Genomic DNA, 18109 nt, shown 5'->3' with positions numbered 1-18109 from the left:
CAAGCTTAACCAAAGCGTATCCGGCTTCATCATGAGAAAAGCCCGAGTTTCATCCTGGATGGAAATGCCACAAAGGCCATCTGTTTCCAGGAGGATGCGGGGAAATGCAAAGGGAGACGAAAGTAAAAATAATAAACCCAAAATGTGCGAATTGCTTTGGCCAGAGTCAGGCTGCGCGGGGCTGCGTGGGGAGCGGGGTGCCGCGGGCAGCCGCGGCCTCCAGGAACCAGAGGGCAGCTGCCAGTTATGACTTTATTCATTTTCACATTTAGATATTACAACAAAACTCTTAATGACAAAGGATAACAAGTACTATAGGAGGAGAGGAAAGAAAGCAGTGTTCTAACTGGTTTGATATATAACCGTGAACTTCCAGAGACAAGACTCAGCGTGAGTTACAAACACTCACATATGCTCACTGGTAGGAAAACTTCACACGTGCAAACACCCACACGCTCACCCACAAAACACTCACTCACACACACACAGACCACACTTCTGTACTCGCACATAACCCATGTTGTAACTTACTTGCTTCGAAGGCAGCCCACTGAAACATTGAATGCTGCTGTAGCAACAACAGGTACCAGGATAAAATATTGCAATATAAATGAAGTGTTACTTGATACACAGGTTTTTCTCCAGAGACACATGTGCATTTGCAAGTGGGGGATCCAACGCTTTGTCTTCACGAAGGAGGAATGTCCTCTCAACACCAACACTTTGTAAGGAAAAAATGAGACTGTGCGTAGACTGGCAACAGTCATTTTAAAGGATAAATAGCTTAGCTTCAATGTTGAGTTCCAGTAAAAAGCCCAAACAAAACAAAACAGTGCATTGTGAACGGAGCAGGCACAGTTATCTCACCCTGGGTTTTAAAAGTTGAAATACTCCCTTGTTACTGTGGAAAGACAGACAACACTGTTGCCTCACACCTTAAAACCAAAACAGAGCAGCTTCATTTCATGCTCATGCTCATCTGGAGACTGTAGAAAAAAAGCCAGAAATAATGCAAGAGTGTGGGGAAGGGCATGAGGTTTGTACACTCTAATTTTAGTGTACTTCTAAGAAAGCAAAAGTACAATTGTCTCAACAGCTCTTCAGTACCCCACACTACAATTGTTCTTCATCAGCAGGAGTGTCTGAAGAGGAGCCAGCATTTGCTCGTGTCATGGCTACATTGTTCATGCAATGCTGTTGATGCAGATACAATAGGATCTGATTCCACCCCCCCATCAAGATGGTGCAAAAGAGAGAAAATAAACTTCTGTGGAGTTGAATGATCTGAATGTTCAAAAAATCGGGTGTCACGCCAGCACTTTCCCCAGAGTGAAGGAGGGGATTGTTAACAATGGCTCTAATGAAGTAACCCTTCTCCACAAGGATGCTTGTGAGCAATTTACAGCTGAACCTAGAGACAAAATGCAGCTGTCCTGGCCGGTTGGGAGTGCTGACAGCCAGGGCACTCAGATGCCTCTGCCCCTTTCTGCTGACGAATCCTGCCAGTGCCCTGCAAGTGTTGGACTTTGCTAGTACGTTTCTATCCCTCCACATATGGACAAGGACTTGCAGCTACGTCAGAATTCTAGTTTTCAACTATTATTTGATTATAGGCCTCTTTCTTGGACCCTCTCTCAGATGGAGCTGTGTTTCCAGGCAGAAACTGTTTGTGAAACACTGGAAACAAGAGAGCCTGGGTCCTATGGATGCACATCACCCAGCAAGCAGCCTGATTTTAGCTCAGCTGTCTGTCACCTTCCACCCATAAGAATGCCAGTGGAGACCCCCAGCAGCACGGAGCATGTGCAGCCTTCCTTCTGTCAAGGGAACCACCAGTTCAAAACCAGGGCAAGATGAGGGCAAGAGAATTTGGTCTGGCCTACACCCTGCTGGCTGTCCTACTTCCCTGGCCTGGCTCTCCAGCATCTCCTGCCAGAGGATTCTTACTGAGTCAGAACAATTACTTAAAGATGCTCAAATTCCTGGCAACTTCAGGGGACACCGGTAGAAGTCAGGGAATTCATTGTTACATGCAGTTTCCAATTCCACATCCTGAGCCAGTTTGGCTCAAGCTGGTCCGGTTTTGTGCCTCTTTTTGCCATGGAAATCGCAGCCATGTCATCCTGCTGACATGAAAAGGGAGGGGAACATTGAGCACTCTGCACAGGCTTAGAGAATCTGAATGACAGGCATGCTTTTCCCATGTGCTAAATAAATCTCCCCATTACACTTGTGCAGAGAACTATAATTAAGACTTGGGAAAGTCATCCGTAAGGACTCACAGGCTCACGTCAGGAAACGCATAAAACCATCTGCTAGAAAAGAACTACAGTTTGGGAAAGCAGTACGTCTGACAGGAAACACAATTTCAAAAGTCCAAACCAAACCCTTGGCTCTGTGCACAGTGTGGCCTGCAGGCAGAAACTCCCGGGTGCTGAGATGCCCTGGTGGAGGGAGCTCTGCCAGCCATGGGCAGGTGGGAGAAGAGATGATGACAAGCTGTTCAGATGAGCCTCTTCACCCAGATGACTCTGGCGGTGAGCAGGATGGAAAGAAGTAGGTGGGAAGTGGTGAGGCAGCAGCACAGAAATCCATAGAGAGGGGCTGCGGAGGTTCCCCAGAGCTCTGAATTCACATGGTATCTTTTAGAAACAAAAAGCCCAAGTGATGAGATGTTTCCTCAGCAAATAAGTGTTCCTCAATCCTCCAGAGACAGGTACACTGTGCTGGTGGCTCTGCAACAGAAACTGCAGAGGAGCCCGTTGGGCAGAGAGTGCCTCCTTAGAGGCAGGGAACTAGGGTGACAGGATGGTCATGGTGCAGAACTGTCCATCCGGGACAACTGGGGCTTGAGCCCTGGCCAGGTGCTGCCCTCCATGGGCTCAGCGATGCCAACACACGCAGGGATGCAACCTAGGGCACCTCATTGCTGGAGCTCTGTTCCTTCCATTGTTTCTGAAAACCCTTGCAGCCACTTGAAAATAAACATTTCTCTCCCTACCACTTTGATCCTTTTCCTCCCAGCAAACAACCCATTTTTGCTCTATGTTTAGAAGCCAGCTGAAATTAATACAGCTTTGCTTTAATTTCTCACTCGAGCAACAAATAATGTCAGCACTGCTCTGGGAGAAGGGGAAGGTGAGAGCAGCAGACCTGTGAGTAACCTGCTCTCAGCACGGATCATAGAAAACCCTGTTTTGCACAGGGCCTGCAAAAAGAGTTGCCATTTATCTCACTGGGAGGGCTCTAGCCATCAGCTGATGACACACTCAGTACTAGCTGTGTTGAGATGGCTAAAATAATCCTGGTGATAAGGCAGATTGACAAGTTTCCCCCCAGCAGAGATGAGAGGGGTGTGGGCGTTGCTTGCGGAGGAGATGGAGAGGCTGGCACCTGCCCAGAATGAACAGTGTGCATGAACATTTACAAAGATCCCTTGGGATCTCTTCATACACCTCTTTAAAATGTCCTGCTCTTGCTGCTCATACCACTAGGGATTTCTTCCCTTTGATTCTGCTCCACAGCTCAGCAGCTGACATCATGAGGAGAGGAGGAGGAAGCAATCCAAGGAAAAACATTCAGGCTGCACACCAGGAAGAAACTTGAGAATAAGACAGATCTATTTATATCTGACCTGAAACGGGCTTTCTGAATGGGAAGCTGATCTGAGTGGAGGCTGGATGCTAGGCAGAAGGTGCTGTAGTGCTGAACACAGGCACCCGCTTGCCAGCAGAATGCATCTGTCTGAGCCGCAGGAAGAAAAGAAACACGAGGAATCAGCGAGGCGCTCTCTCCAGTTCTGGCACGGGGAAGCCACAGCTGGAGGTGCTGCATGGGCCATCGTGCTGCGGTTCCAGGGACATTGGTGTGCCCCATCCGTTTGGGGTAGGTTCCTTGCTGGGGTTGGGCATAGGTTGAAGGAGAAGCTGAGTGACCCTGATGACATGCCTGGAGGGTGAGAGGGGCTGCCTCAGCAGGTGCCTCCAGGGCCTGATGCCATTAGTACTGCTCAGAGAAGAAGGAAGCGTGGAGAGTGGGGGGACTGGCCCCCTCTCCAGGCGGGGTGCAGCTGCCGTCCTCAGAGTGTTCTGACAGCTCCCCGTATTCACTGTTGTAAAAAGTCTGGCCTCCGACTTGGGACACGTACAACGGCCGACATCTGCCCCGCAGGTCTGACTGTTCCCCTGGCAGCTCCGCAGTTCGGCTGGGCCCTTTACTGCTGTGAGAGAGAGAGAGAGAGACAGAATATCAATCCGAGCACTCCTGGAAAGCCTCTGTCCTGCTTAGATAGATCTCAGCTTCAGAAACTTCATCTGCTAAAGCACGGAGCAGAGGAAGGATCAGGAATAGATCTATACCTCCATTTCAAGGCACAACACCAGGCCTTGCTCTAAATTGAAGCACTGCCTGTATGTTTTGTGAAAAATCTGCACATAACCTGACGACAGTTATTTCAGCTTTTCTAGATACCTTTGGGAAGCCCAGTGAAGAGTTGGGACCCCAAGGCATGGGGAGAGACAAGAGACATTGCCTCAATTGCTCCTAGACCTGGCAGGAGTAACAGAAACTGATACAAACCAACAGCCAGGATGGGGGGAAGGAAACAAAGATGATGAAAAAGATGGGGGAGGAAATCAGCAACCCTATCTCAGTGTGTGCCAGTACAGGTGACTGGCAAAAAGTCACAAGAGTGAGGGCAGGGACACATTCAAGGAGAGGTTTGAGGGCAGTGTTTGGAGATGGGACACCAGGTAGCCCATGGTGTAGGAGACAATGGGAACATGCCTTAGGGCAGAGAGGACAAGGACAAGAAGCAGGAGACAATCTGATACAACAGCAGAGAGGTCACAGGGCTATAGCCAAGGGAAGAGACAATGACCAGTCTGACTGGATGTTGGGAGGCAGAGGAGGTGAGGAAGAGGCTTGGGACTGGCCTTGTCTACACATGAGCCTACACCGCTCGCTCAACACACTGTCACAGAGACAAGGTCCCAGCCTGCTCTGATGACCAAGCAGAGATGAGCTGGACAAATTCTTGCCCAGTTTTCAAGCCTGGGGCAAGGACACAACCATCCATAACATTATCAGCCCTGATAGTGCCAGCTCAACCTGCCAGGCTTAGTACCAGCACGTGGGGAGTCCTAAGGCCGGCACCATCCCCACAATGCCACATCTGGGCCCTGGACCACATGGGTCAGGGCTGGGGGAGGGAGGTGGCAGCCACAGAGTTACCGTCCATCCCACCTGCCACTGCTTGAATAAACCCTGACACATTTCACCAGAAAATGGCAATAAGCATTAAGAGTCTTATTAACACCGCCACTCCACTGTGCCTTGTTATCCTAACGGACACATTCTCATTGAATGTGCACATTTTATATTATAGTTGTAAACCCTAGGAAGCAGCAGGCAGGTCTGTTCTTTATGCATTTTGCCTCTCATGAATGTGTGCATGAACTTTTTTGGCTCAGGGCCCACAGCCCTGCTGCTGCTGAGAGCCCCAAGGGGTATACACTACAGGGAGACACCAAAGGCTGCCTCCTGGTCTCACTGCATTTGGCAGCAGGCAGGTCTGAGTGGCTAGACTTAAGGAGTACCTGAATCCACCTTCTTTTCTGTGTCGGTTTTCTATCCTCTCAAATTCCTCAGATGCCAGAACCATCCCACTGTCTGTCTGATTGTCCTGGAAGGAAGCAACAGGAGTTATCAGTAACATCCCTGCCGACTGATCAGAGTGGGAAGGGAGGAGGAATCATTCAGGAGATGAGATCATGTGTATCTGTGATGGGAAGAAAGGAGTAGGGACACTTCACCAGCATGCTCCATGGTCCTGCTGGAACTGATTTTCTTAGGTGCCTTCTTAAAAGCAGTATGTACAAAGGTAGGATTTGTGTGTGCAGTTCAGTGCAGTTCAGTTGGGGAAAAGAGTGCTCCCTGCCTGGACAATCAAATCTGTGAGAGGTGAGATTTTCCTCTGAGACTAAGGGGATGACTTAAGTTTTGCCACTATAGAATATATAAGTACTAGCCCAGTTCAGAGAGGCCAGGAGGGCTCCTACTGCACACTGCCACATGGGTCAAGACAGGGGAGGTACAGACAAGCACTCTGGATTTACCTAGTCCTGGCTGGATTTCAGTATGCTTAACTGGGCCATGTTTACAGATTTGAGAAGGGTAAAGAGCAGGCTCTTCTCTGAGGTCCTTCATAGTCATTGCTTGAGATCTGACCTCCCTGTTTCACACACAGGCAGTATGAGCTGTACTGCAGAGAAACCCCTATGTGCCAGGTGGAGAAATGAATGTGCATAGGACTGGACGGATTGAACAGGAATGACACGGACAGACTGACATTAGATAGGAGTGATCTTCCTTCCATGATCTTAACAGCAAAGGTGTCAGGAAACAGCTGAACATTTCTTTGCCCCCTGCTCAACCCCACTCAGATGCTACTCACCGGGTGTGCCTTGAACATTGTATGTGTCATGGGAAACTCTTCAAATGTCTTTATCCTGGATGGACACCTGATCTGATTTCCTCCCGTCAAACAACCAGGGAATGAGACACAGTTGTAGTATCTGCTGACAGAAGCATACTGTATTCAGTAAAACCAACAGAGTCAATGTTCTGAATAAACAGGACCTGAACCCAATGTCCTCTCCATGCAACCAAAGTATGCAGAGAGGTGGATGACCCAAACGGTGGATTCTGGAAGGGGAATGGTGTCACTTTAACCCCATACTACTTCTGCAGTGGGGAGCACCCAGAATTCCTGATTGCATCAGGCCCTGATTACCTCTCCACTTTGGAGCAGCAGAGCAATGTCATATAGATCCCAGATATCACACTGTGACAGCTCCCTGGAGATGAGAAGCCTAAGGCCTAATTGTTTGGGTTAGTTAGGAACAGACAGAATGAAGCTCCTGCACTAGCAGAAGGGCAGAGACCCAGCTGACACGTTCTTTCATCATCTACCTGATGGGCCATGACACTTTTAGTGGAACGTGATGCTCTGGCAGTGCAGCTAGGGGCAGGAGAAGGAACGTCATAGGCTCTTTCTCATCAGCAAAGGAAAGTGATTTTGCTTTCATAAGCAAGATGCTATGGCCTAAATGCTTGGATCACACCTGATCACCTGGGATCTTTCCAACCTCTTGCTACTGGGTTCACCCCATATCCCTCCAGCTCCTGGCTGCCTGTTGGGTGCTCTCTGCCCTTTTCAGAGGGGATTCACCTTGCTGCTAGGCTGTGGCAGCGTATCCTCATGTCAAAGTCCTCTTCATCTGAGTTTTGCTGGGCAGAGGAAGGCACCTGGGAGAAACCATCATCTTCTGAGCTGTGAGAGTCATTCAGCGGGATGTAATCTTTCCCTTCCTGGTAAGAAGAACAGTGAGTGGCCTTACAAGAAGGGGAGGGCTTTCCCACAAGAAAGAGTGCTACAAGCAGAAGCTGTCATTGCTGGGGAGGAAGGTTTCTGGCTTGTCTTTTGTTTCTCTGGGACAAAATATCTGGCTGAAGATTTCTATCCCCTTTGTGTTAAGCAGCTGCAAGTGTTGCAGGTGCATGGAGGTGGGTGTCCTACAGCACCTGGAGTTCTCTAGCCTACATGGACAGAGCACTGTGCTCTGGAGGCACATCATTGTGGCTTAGTCATGCCTGTGCTGGGATCCAGTGCTGAAAGGTTAAAATCAGGGATGTTAGGATGACAGTACTCCTATTTAAGCATTTAGCTATCGTCTTATGAAATGGAACATCAAGAAAATGTCAAAATCCTCACTGCAGTTAAAAGTCCTGGTGAGTTACTGCATGGCAGCGATTAGTAATAGTTTCACAGAAATTTGTATATCTGACTGCTGTAACGGAACAGTTGTTTGGTTCACATGGCCCTGACATTTAGTTCTGAGGATACAGTTTCAGAAACCCTGGTGAAGCCCTGGTTTTCATTATGCGGGGGTGTGGGAGGCAGGAGCGCCAGGGCCTTGACTCAGCTGAAAAATTTCAAATAATCATCTGGGGATTAGGATGGAAATACTGGAATGACGACTGAGAGGGCACCCACCCTGCAAGGAGTGAAGCTATATTAGGATGAAGCAAGAGGGATACTGCAGAAATGAGCTCTTTGGTAGCTCTGGGAAACAGACCTCTCTGATCCAGGAAATCCTGTGTTATCCCTTGGCCTACGCAAAGGTATTGCATTGGCCAGGGAGTCAGAGGAGGGCACAGCAAGGGAGCAGCAGTGTGAGAAGAAAGAGCTGTCTGGAGCTGAGCACAGACACAGAGAGGTTTTTACCTGCTGGACGTTTTCCTGAAGAAGGTTCCCCAGTATCTCCACCAGGTCAGAGAAGGTTGGTCTCTCCTTGGGATCACCGTGCCAGCAGCTCAGCATTATACGGTAACTGCCAAGAAGAGATGCTGGTTTCATGCCATGGTTTACCCCCTCCTACCCTACTCTGCAGCTCCCACCCAGGTGGTGCCTGCACTGGGAAGGAAAGCTTGGCACCCCCCAGCACACTGGCCATGTGGACCTACTGGAAGGGGTTTGGTTCACTATGCACTGAATGTAAGAGTCCACAGGGAGCTAATTCAGACACCCCTGACACCCTTCGGAGAGGGAAAGTACATCTGCCCACTTACAGACCCATCCCAGTGTGGGTATACAAGGGTACCTAGATAGCTCTGATTCGAACCCATCTGGCTTGCCCTCAGGCAGCTTCCTGGAGTGAAGGATGTGTTGGCTTATCTCCCACCCTCACTGAAAGTCTTTGCATCCCACAGAGGGGCCTGTGCTGCCCAGTGTTGGCATCCGGGAGGTTCCTACCATCTCTCAGAGGACTCTGCTCTAGCCAGTGCTGGGATCCACTGGGTTTCTGACTCACATTTCTGCTGTGGCATACTCTGGGGCTCTCATCCTGGTACCATCTTTGAGCCTCTGACAGAATTCCTCGTTGATCTGGACTCCAGGGTATGGAGATGCCCCTAAAGGAGGTTTGAAGAGGGGTGGGAACATGAAATGTGCCATCAGAAAGCAGTCCTTCTGAGATTGACCTTCCTCCCAAAACACTGAGAGATGCGGTCACTTCTAATAACAGCCCAAGCCCTTGGTGTTGCCTGAGACAAGCCCCTCTGCCTCAGTGAGCTGGAGGACACTTATGGATGCCTGTCTCCTCATCACCCTCTTTGTGGGTGGATATGGCCTCCATATTTTTTTTGCTTACACCGATGTCTCTTCTCATCACTCTTTAGACATGCTTCAGAGCGTCAGGGCCTCCTGCACAGGCTCACCCACCCAGCTGCTACGTGGGAAGAGAGGTCTCCTTCAGCAGCATGTGACCCTCATTAGCACTCACCTAGCGAGAAGATTTCCCAGAGAAGGACCCCAAAGGACCAGACATCACTCTGGGTAGTGTAGACCTTGTCGAAGATGCTCTCTGGAGCCATCCACTTCAGTGGGAGACGGGCCTGAAGGAGGGAGAGGCAAGGCACAAGCATTCAGTCAAGGACATGTCCCAGGACAGACCTACTTGTAGCAATGGCATGAAAAGGATACAAGTAAACCAGAGCTGATAGCCCTGCTCCTCTCTCCATGAGAGGATAGAGGTTTGGTTAGGCCAGAGGGAGGGATGGAGACACGGAAAGGGGAACAAAAGAGTATAAAGAAGAAAAGAGTGATTTAATGACAGGCTGAGGGGCAGAAGGAAGAAGGCAGGGGTCTGCTGGTGGAGGAAGGAGGACAGTGCATACATCGTTAGGCCAGTGGTTCCTGGTCCCGGCCACACAGGTGGTTCCACGCTTTTTTCATCTTTTCTTCAGTTTATTCCAACCCCAGAGTGGTTTATGAACACCTCAAGGGGGCCTAATCTGTATAGGGTTTGAGAAGATGGTACTCACACTGCCTTTCCTGACATAGTCAGGGTCCTTGTAGATATCCCGGGCCAGGCCGAAGTCACAGATCTTTACCACATTGTTCTCTGACAGCAGGATATTGCGAGCTGCCAGGTCTCTGTGGATGCACTGAGGGCACACAAAGAGGAAGGGGCAAAATCAGAGGGACAGAAGCCACCATCAGAAAGTGCAGAGCACCCTCCTCCCCTCGTGAATCTGAGCTGTAATAGGGAATGGTGAAAGTGAAAAGGAGATAAAAATAACAATTTCAAAAGATGGTTAAGGAGAAGACGAAATGCAGGAGGATTAATTTCCCATCTTTGTGTACAGAGGGCTACATCAGACTTCCTGAGAATCTCTCTGTGTGTCACCTGTAAAATGGCTGTAGGCAGGTCTTCTCTGGTCAGGTTGCACAAAAGAAGAGGAGCAAAAGAAAGGGTGAACTCACCTTCCGGGATGCCAGGAACTCCATGCCACGTGCTACCTGGAAGCTGTAGCAGATCAGGTCTTCCATTGTCAAGGGACTTTGCCACAAGTCATCCACTGTCCAGGAGTATAAGAAAACAATTAGACAGTGAGCAGTCTCTTGTCCTCCTTGCCTCTCTCCAGGACTGTAGGATACAACCAGCCTCTTGGTGAGATACAGCTAGTCCTCAGTGCTGACAGGAGTAACCAGCTCTCCTCTAGGATTTTCTGCTTAGGTGGCAGAAAGCACATGGCAGGAACCTGCTCAGGTGTGAGGAGAGTGAGCCTCCAGCACGTCAGACAGAGTTGTGGGGAACAGGGCTGGAAGGGACTTTGAAGGTCAGCTCATCATTCCTGTCCTAGGCAGGACCCACTGAAAACCCCCTCAATTCTCCTTTCTCTAGGCTAAAAAAATCCAAAGGGATTTAATCCTCCCTTCTGGGTTTTGAGAGTCTATTACAAGAGACAACAGATGACTGTAATAGCTCTGTTCAGGGAACTGCCTTGCAACAGCAAAGCGATCAGCTCCAAGGCTGGGTCCCAGCTCCCCACGGTCATGCCCTCCCCATTCCCCAGTTTAGTCAAGCCTGGCATTTCTTTGGTGGAGCAGGTGAGGAGCCGCTGCCAAGGCTGGAGCGTGAATACCTTCCTGGATCGGCTGCGCTGGCTGGCTCTTGTGCATCAGAAAGCGGTTGAAGATAGCGCTGTCGCTAGTCCCAGAACGACTCCTCCTGTCTGCCCTCACTGCCTCCACGATGGACTGGACCTGAATACGCAGCCTGGGAGACTTCTCCTGGCAAGGAGACCAAACCAAAACACACACTGTAACCCCTGCACCCACAAGCTGCACAGTTTTTTCCTGTTCTTGGACTGTAATTCTGGCCTGGAAGCACCTATCTTCCATTGCAGAAAGAAATTATTTCCCTGATGTGCACATGAACGAAGATCACTGTGTAAAGTTGCCCCACTGCTAGACAGAGGGTGGCTTTGTCCCAGTGGCAGATCATGTTTCAGGCTACACCTCTTCCTTCCCTAGGTCCCTAGAGGCAAAAGAAGCTACTTACCCTGTAAGGACTGAATCCTTCCCGCTTGGTCCGCAGGTAGTTGGAGAGGTTTCCATACTTGCAGAACTCAACAATAACCATGAGCGGACCTGGCGAGAAGACACCAAAGGTCAGGGGAAGAGGTAAGGGCCTGGGACGGTCAGAATTTGTCCTGACTCATGTGCAGCCCCGCTGAGCTGTGGCACCTGTCCTAAGTGCACACAGACACACCGATAACATCCCCCCATGTCACTGGCATCACAAACGTGGACAGCAGAAAGGACACAGGGGACACACAGTGATCTCTGGGAGCAGACACAACCTGTTGCCCTGGAATATTTACCATTGGGTTTGGTACAGGCACCCAGCAAATTCACTACGTTGAGATGATTCCCGATGTGAATGAGGATCTTCAGCTCTGACATCAGTGCCTTGTGCTCGCTTGCGGTAGCTCCCTCTGGAAACACACAGACCATGTCATGACACCTCCTCACAGCTTTTCACTCCCCCTCACCACCTTTTTCTTAGCAGGGTGTTAACGTAAGCCTTGCTGAGGAGGCTGTGACCCCAAAGCCTTAGTACATTTTGTTATTGTTATACTTCTATATGAAATGTCAGAGCCTTGTCTGGAGATTCCAGGATCTCTCTTGTAACATGTAGGGTGCTCCCTGCCAGTGCAGGGACACAGAGAAAAGGACAACACAACCTGTGCCCAACAGATTTTTCCTTGTGATAGCTGTGCAGAGAAAAAGATCACTTGCGGCTTACATACAGATGCACACGTTTGAATCTCTGCCCTTTTGGCCTCCAAACAGAGATAACAAGCTATAAAACAATTTGGAGGAAAATTAGAAACAAAAGGCATCTGAGTCTTTTGATCATGACTGAAGACAGGAGCTGTCTCAGCTCAAACCCAAAATATCTTTTTATGATTCCTCTCCAATAGGAAACACAGTGCTGTGCCCCTGCCAGCTCTCTGTATTGCATCTTCTCTGCAAGTGTCTAAATCACATCAACTCTTGATCCTCTTTTACCCTCAGGGTGTGTTCTATGGTTTTGTGTGCCTTTTTCATACTTTCCATCACCCCCACGTGCATTTTATCTTACTTGAGAGTTTGTAAATTTAGTCTGAGGGACAGAAGATCCTCTGCAGCTGATGGGCCAGGTGAGAGTCATGCCTGAAAGGACTGTAAAGCAACCTTGCACGGCCAGAACTCTTTCTGCAATTGCTGTGCAGATCATCTGCACACTTGCAGTGGTAAGTACTGCTGAGATGAGCTGTGACTCGGTTTCCACATACAGGCCACTGCTGGCCAGAGTGGTATTTTGCTGGTGCCAAATTACAAAATAATGTTTTGGATGCCTGTTTTCAAACGTGGCTCTGAAAGCTTAAAATCTCACTCTGGATGGACCAGGCTTTGGGTGCAAAGCCAATTTAGCCCTCAGAGCTGGGTAAGAGCTGCAGCCTGCTTCCTTACCCAGCTCTGAACATGGCCCATAAATACAAAATACAGGTGTATGTGGAAGAAGGCAATTGGGAGCAGCACTTCTTTCAGTGACCCGCCAAAGAGAGGGGCTCTGGATTTTTGTTTGTCCTTTGAGACATATTTCATTCTCTGCCTTTGCAGATAGCTAAATTTTCTTGTAAGCTGAGTTCCCCAAGTCCCTGCTGTCTGTTCTGCCATGTGCCTCCCAGTGCAGCTGAATGGGGCTAAAGCATCCATGAGGGGAGGCCAAGAGGATCAACTGTGTGGAGGCCAAGAAACCGTAAATTAAAAGGCTGGCTCCAGCTCCTCTCCCCTAGTTCGGGCTGGCTCAAGCAGAAGCACCCAGGAGTGCTTGAAGGAGATAAAACATTTTTGAAGGCCTTAACAAATGCCTTATGCAAAGGACAGGCATTTACAGGGTGGACATTCCCTGGCGGGTCCCTCATTCTTTGCTGTCTACACAAACTGCATATTCTGCTGCGCTGTCCACATACCTTTCAGCATTTTGACTGCTACGGTCTCACAGCTGTTACTTTTATTGATCCCAAATGCCGATGCTTCCACCACCTTCCCAAAGGCACCGTGGCCCAGGACTTTACCTACGGGCAAGGGGAGAAGCAGGTGAAGGAAGGCAGGTGCACCACAGGCAGAATGAAATGAAAAAACAAAAATCCCAACAGGAAACCATGGGAAGAAGAAAAAACAAACCAACATCATAAAGGAAAAGGAAGGAGTGGAACGTGTGCCCTTCCCAGGTGGCTGCTTGCTCTGTCGGTAAGAATAAGAGAAGGGATGATGGGAGGAACTGAAACAGAGCTGGCACGGACAAAGCAAAGGAAGGAAATGGCCCTGCAGAAGTGAGGGGCTGTTTGTTGCCCTCAAGCAGAGTGTGTGGGAAAGGTATAAATGTGACACCTTGCAGCTGAGCAGCCAGGACTAACGTCACTGCTCTGTGCCTCAAAGGTAGTCTGCAGCCCTTTTAACTCTCCGGGAGAGAAGAGAGTGCAGGTGGGTGTCTCAGCATGAAGAGGATAATGCATGTGGTCCTGGTCCTGAACTCGGGGTACCTGCTGTGGACTGGGCTGTTCTGTCCCGATTGCCACTTGGAGAATATGGGGATGTGTTTTAAAGCATGCCCAGAGGTCTTCCGCTCTCAGTGATGCCAATGTGGGTACACTGGGAGAGTCAGGGCTTACAGTTGGCTCAGACCTATCCATAGTCAGACCCAAAGAAATTTCCCAGGCACATCTGGGCTTCAGGGACAGTCTGGGGAAGAAGATGGGAAGCCTGAGGCAGAGAGAAGGCATTAAATGCAGAGGTGTGTAAAAACCTGGAGGGTGAGTTTGAAGGACAGGTGGGAAGCCCTGGCTGCAGTGTGCCGTGGCAGGGAGGGGGTCCAGCTCACCTAGGCGCAGGCGGTCTCGTGGGAACTCCCACTTGCTGGAATCATAGGGCAGGTACTCACACTGCTCCTCCAAGGGCACCTCGCCAGGGTCCATGATGATGGAGAGGTAGCCTGTCTTGATGTCTGCGTGGGCAGGCTGCAGAAATCAGCCAACACAGGGTTAGGAAATGTCCTCCCTCCACTGGGTGTTGACTCCCAGGGGGAATTTGGTTCCTTTGCTTGCCTTGACCTCCTCCCCCCTGGAAAAGGCCATTCCCTGTCACATCCTTTACCACAGCCCTTGTTCACCCTGCCCTTAGCAGTGAGACTGCTTGAAGCAACACTTGGTGACCCCGCGGGTGCTGTCGTACAGCCCCACATCACAGCAATGGTGTTGTCCCAAGCCCTACTAAGCCACCTCCCCTGCCCTGGGACAGAGACAGTCACACACCCTTTTGATGTTACAGAAGATAAGGATAAGGAGGATCCAGAAGAAAACAGCAATAATCCCAGTCCCAATCAGGATGACAATCTCCACATTGGTCCTGTCATCAGAGCCTGTGGGATGAGAAGGAAATCGTAGCTTCAGAGATTCCCATTCCGTGCTCCAGCTCAGCCATCCCTTGTGCCTTGCTTCAGGATGTGGGGAGATTGGGAAGGTGTGTTTGGCTGAGCTAAACGTGCTCTGGACTACAGATCTTCCTGTGAGAGCATCATGACACCCCCAAGGCCTCAGGGCTTTCACTGCTCCTGCTGCCTGGTGTCACAGGGAAGAGGCATGGGACCTTGGCCACACTCCTACTCCCCCCCACCTTCATCCCCAGGGGTGTTGTGGCTGCTGGTACCTTCCACAGAGACGCTGGCCGAGGAGTTCACACAGCCCTTAGCGTTGCAGACGCTGCACAGGTAGAGCCCAGCATCCTCCTCCCTCACCCTCTGAATGCTCAGCCTCTGGTTGAAGTCCGCCAGATCAATCCCTGTAAGGCATGGAGGGTTGCGGTGGTCACTCACGGGGAGGGGGGTTTAGTATACTGGACTCATTCAGGCTCAAAATGAGGCTCCTATATTTTGGCTGTTTCATTTTAGATGGCAGAATGAAATGACACCAGCTGTTAGAGGCTCTCTTCTGTGGCCTGATGTCCCCAGAAATACCCTGGAGGGGCTTTCCCCCAGCAGTGTATGGAGGGGATGAAACCCTCGCAGACAGTGCGGGGTGGGGTCAGTGCCCAGGCAGTGTGTGCCCAGCTGGTGCGTCAAGCTTTGCTTCAGTCCCAAGACCTGTTCTTTTCCCTCTGCAACGTGCCTGGATCCTTCCCGTGTTCCTTCTGCGGGATCTGGGTTGGTCCCTGCTTGAGCAGAGATGCAGGCACTGAGCTGGGAGTAAGAAAATTAATGATTTCTCTCTCTGCTCTCCAGCTGAATGTGCACATGCACAGACAGTGCTGAGCCAGGCCTTAGGGCACAGACTTGCCCAGTGAGACTGCATCAAACTAGGATAGATTAAAATCAGAGTTCAGCCAATTCAGAGAATGGGAGCCTTTGCCTGGGCACAGCGACTCCCAGAAGCCAGCAGACACGATGCCCTGCCTTTGATTCACCCCCAGCCCACTGTACCTGACACTTCTTCCACCAGTTTCTCGTCTTTGTACCAGCTGATTTCAGGAATGTGGTTGCCATCCACCTTACAGCGCATCTCTATGGAGTCGCTGATGTTCACCCAAATGTCTGTCAGGTTCTGCTTGAGGCGGGGGATTTCCAGGGCTGGAGGAGCAGCACAAAGAGGAGGAGGGGAAAACGGGAAACTGATTGATCAAAAGAATATCTGTGTTCCTGGGGGGCTTTGGGTCTCTGACCCCTGCTGAAGGGTATCTTGAGAACCCAGGTGCCCTGCCTTTGCCACCTTGAGTTTAGCTTGCTTGCATGGCTTCCCCTGGGAATGGACCGGGAAGCTGATGGCAGCAAGAGCACCAGCTGTCCTCTGTCACTCCCGCCTGCCCTGTGGACCCTCACCCTGCACAGAGATGTATTTCTTGTGGCAGTGCTTCTCCCGGGTCTTCCTGTTCTGCACCTCACACACGTAGTCTCCCTCCTCGCCCAGGGAGATGTTGGGGATGGTGAGCAGCAAGGTCGCGTCATTGGAGTCAGGCTGGAAGCGCAGCTCCCCCTGCATCTTGGTGGCGTAGTGGTGGACGTTCTTGCAGTCCAGCACGAGGGGGTTGCCCTCCTCGTCATGGAGCTTGGAGAGGTTCAGCCGATACCACTGCAGGTTCTCGTAGGTGTAGTTGTCTGCATTGCAGCTCAGCTGTAGGTCCTGCCCCTCTATGGGCTCTTCCGAGGGCTGGGACTCAATCTCAAACCCGTCCGGAATGGCTTTCAGGAAGGAAACGAACATGTGAATGAGTTTTCATGGCTGAGCTGCCAGACACAATGAAACTGTCTCCTTGGGCTCAGCTCTCCAAGACCGCCCTGTCCTCAGCCAGGGTAAAGGAAACCCATCCAGAGCAGAACTGTGACGTGCAAACTGTCAGCGACAAACAGCTTAAGCCCAGCAAGTGCTAAGGAATGTGCTGAAGCCCCAGGGTCATATTAAGAAGGGGTCACAAATGAAACAAGCCTGGGAGGTCTGAATTAGGCTGTTACTGCTCTCAGCGCAGCTGCAGCATTCTGGATCGCACACGTGCCTGCTTTTACACGTGCAGGCAGTTACACAGCCAGGCTCGACCACTGCACACACAGAGTGTTACTGGAGCAGCGACTGAAGATGTTCATCTGCCTCCTCGGAAGCTGGTGGCCCTGACAGCACAGGCGCTACCTGTGAGGGCCACGAGCCCAGGCTTCTGGGGTCTGTCCGGAGAGGCACGAAGTTAAGCCTCTGCTGTGTCCTTGCTGGGCTCGCCGGCCCCAGCGGACAGGATCAGCCTCCCGCCGGCGCGGGGTCCCGCTGGCAGGGGTGTGCGGCCCCGTATGCGCCCGGACTCCAGCCCGCGCCGCTGGGCTCTCCGCTTCCTGCCACCCCCAAAACCCCGCGGGGACCCTGCCGTGGGGCCTGGGCCAGCAGGACCCTGCCGGGAGCCGGTCGGGCAGTGCCACTAGAGGATGCTCGTGGACCAGGGACATCCCAGCCCAGGGAGCTGCCTGGGCCAGCGCCAGCAGGACGGCCCAAGCCCAGGGACCTGCCAGAGCTGCTCCAGGGCCGAGGCCCAGGCAGCGCCGGCTCACTCCCAGGTCTGCTGCCAAACTCTGCCCGCGCTATCTGCTGCCAGCGCTCCAGACTTTTGCCACTCAGCAGAGCTCTGGGGTAGCCCTGCTTTCCTGCTGGCTTCCCGGCCAGTGTTCAAGGTGTTAACTGTGCGTGGCAGGACCCGGCAGGTCTAGGGACCTGCCTATTTCAAGCAGAGAGCTCGGCTGATGCCGGTGGAGGGGATGCCCGCAGTACTCACTGGTCACGTAGAAGTAAATCAGCCGCTCGTCTCGACCCACTTTATTAGAGGCGATACACTTGTACATGACTGAGACGTTGGCCTCCTGGATGGCCAGTTTGCTGACTGTCTGATGGGGGAAGAGAGCATAAGAAGGAATTAGGAAGAGCAAGAGGGAAGAGCAGTGGGATGGGTCCTGCTCTCTGCCACACAGTAAACCACACAGCAAGCCTGGCTCCAGGCGGCAGCTGTACCTGGGAAAGGGTTACGCAAAAATAGCCCCTTATTCAATAGAGCCTTGGGCATTTCAAGTGTCATCTGGTGGCTCTAGCAACAGCGACATGGTTTTATTCTTGATCTCCGCTCCTTTTTACAGAGCCTACCCAGTATACATGCCTCTCCATGGGAGCAAACTTCTTGCTAAGCCACTCA

General features: G+C 51.1%; 1 protein-coding gene across 5 annotated transcripts in view; it reads right to left on the bottom strand.

Moving 5' to 3' along the window:
- Positions 1 to 238: 238 nt before the first annotated feature.
- The window catches only part of FLT4 (fms related receptor tyrosine kinase 4), a 58720-nt gene continuing 40849 nt past the window's right edge, over positions 239 to 18109 (bottom strand). For 2 of the 5 annotated variants that reach the window (XM_074915984.1, XM_074915988.1), the window contains exons 12-30: positions 17699 to 17807; positions 16269 to 16628; positions 15873 to 16019; positions 15104 to 15235; positions 14710 to 14816; positions 14280 to 14415; positions 13369 to 13473; positions 11731 to 11844; positions 11409 to 11497; positions 10990 to 11137; positions 10328 to 10422; positions 9886 to 10008; positions 9345 to 9456; positions 8874 to 8973; positions 8288 to 8393; positions 7232 to 7371; positions 6455 to 6575; positions 5598 to 5683; positions 239 to 4219 (exon numbers count right to left, since the gene is read on the bottom strand). In XM_074915984.1, the coding sequence (XP_074772085.1) occupies positions 4000 to 4219; positions 5598 to 5683; positions 6455 to 6575; positions 7232 to 7371; positions 8288 to 8393; positions 8874 to 8973; positions 9345 to 9456; positions 9886 to 10008; positions 10328 to 10422; positions 10990 to 11137; positions 11409 to 11497; positions 11731 to 11844; positions 13369 to 13473; positions 14280 to 14415; positions 14710 to 14816; positions 15104 to 15235; positions 15873 to 16019; positions 16269 to 16628; positions 17699 to 17807 (2550 nt within the window). In that variant the 3' untranslated portion in view covers positions 239 to 3999. Of the gene's footprint in view, positions 4220 to 5597; positions 5684 to 6454; positions 6579 to 7231; positions 7372 to 8287; positions 8394 to 8873; positions 8974 to 9344; positions 9457 to 9885; positions 10009 to 10327; positions 10423 to 10989; positions 11138 to 11408; positions 11498 to 11730; positions 11845 to 13368; positions 13474 to 14279; positions 14416 to 14709; positions 14817 to 15103; positions 15236 to 15872; positions 16020 to 16268; positions 16629 to 17698; positions 17808 to 18109 lie in introns of all 5 variants that reach the window. The other 3 variants (XM_074915983.1, XM_074915987.1, XM_074915985.1) reach the window with 3 other exon arrangements.

The sequence above is a fragment of the Athene noctua genome, chromosome 12, assembly GCF_965140245.1.
Source record: "Athene noctua chromosome 12, bAthNoc1.hap1.1, whole genome shotgun sequence".
Lineage (NCBI taxonomy): Eukaryota > Metazoa > Chordata > Aves > Strigiformes > Strigidae > Athene > Athene noctua.
Note: the sequence above shows the minus strand (reverse complement) of the source record. Positions and strands in the feature narration are given on the sequence as shown.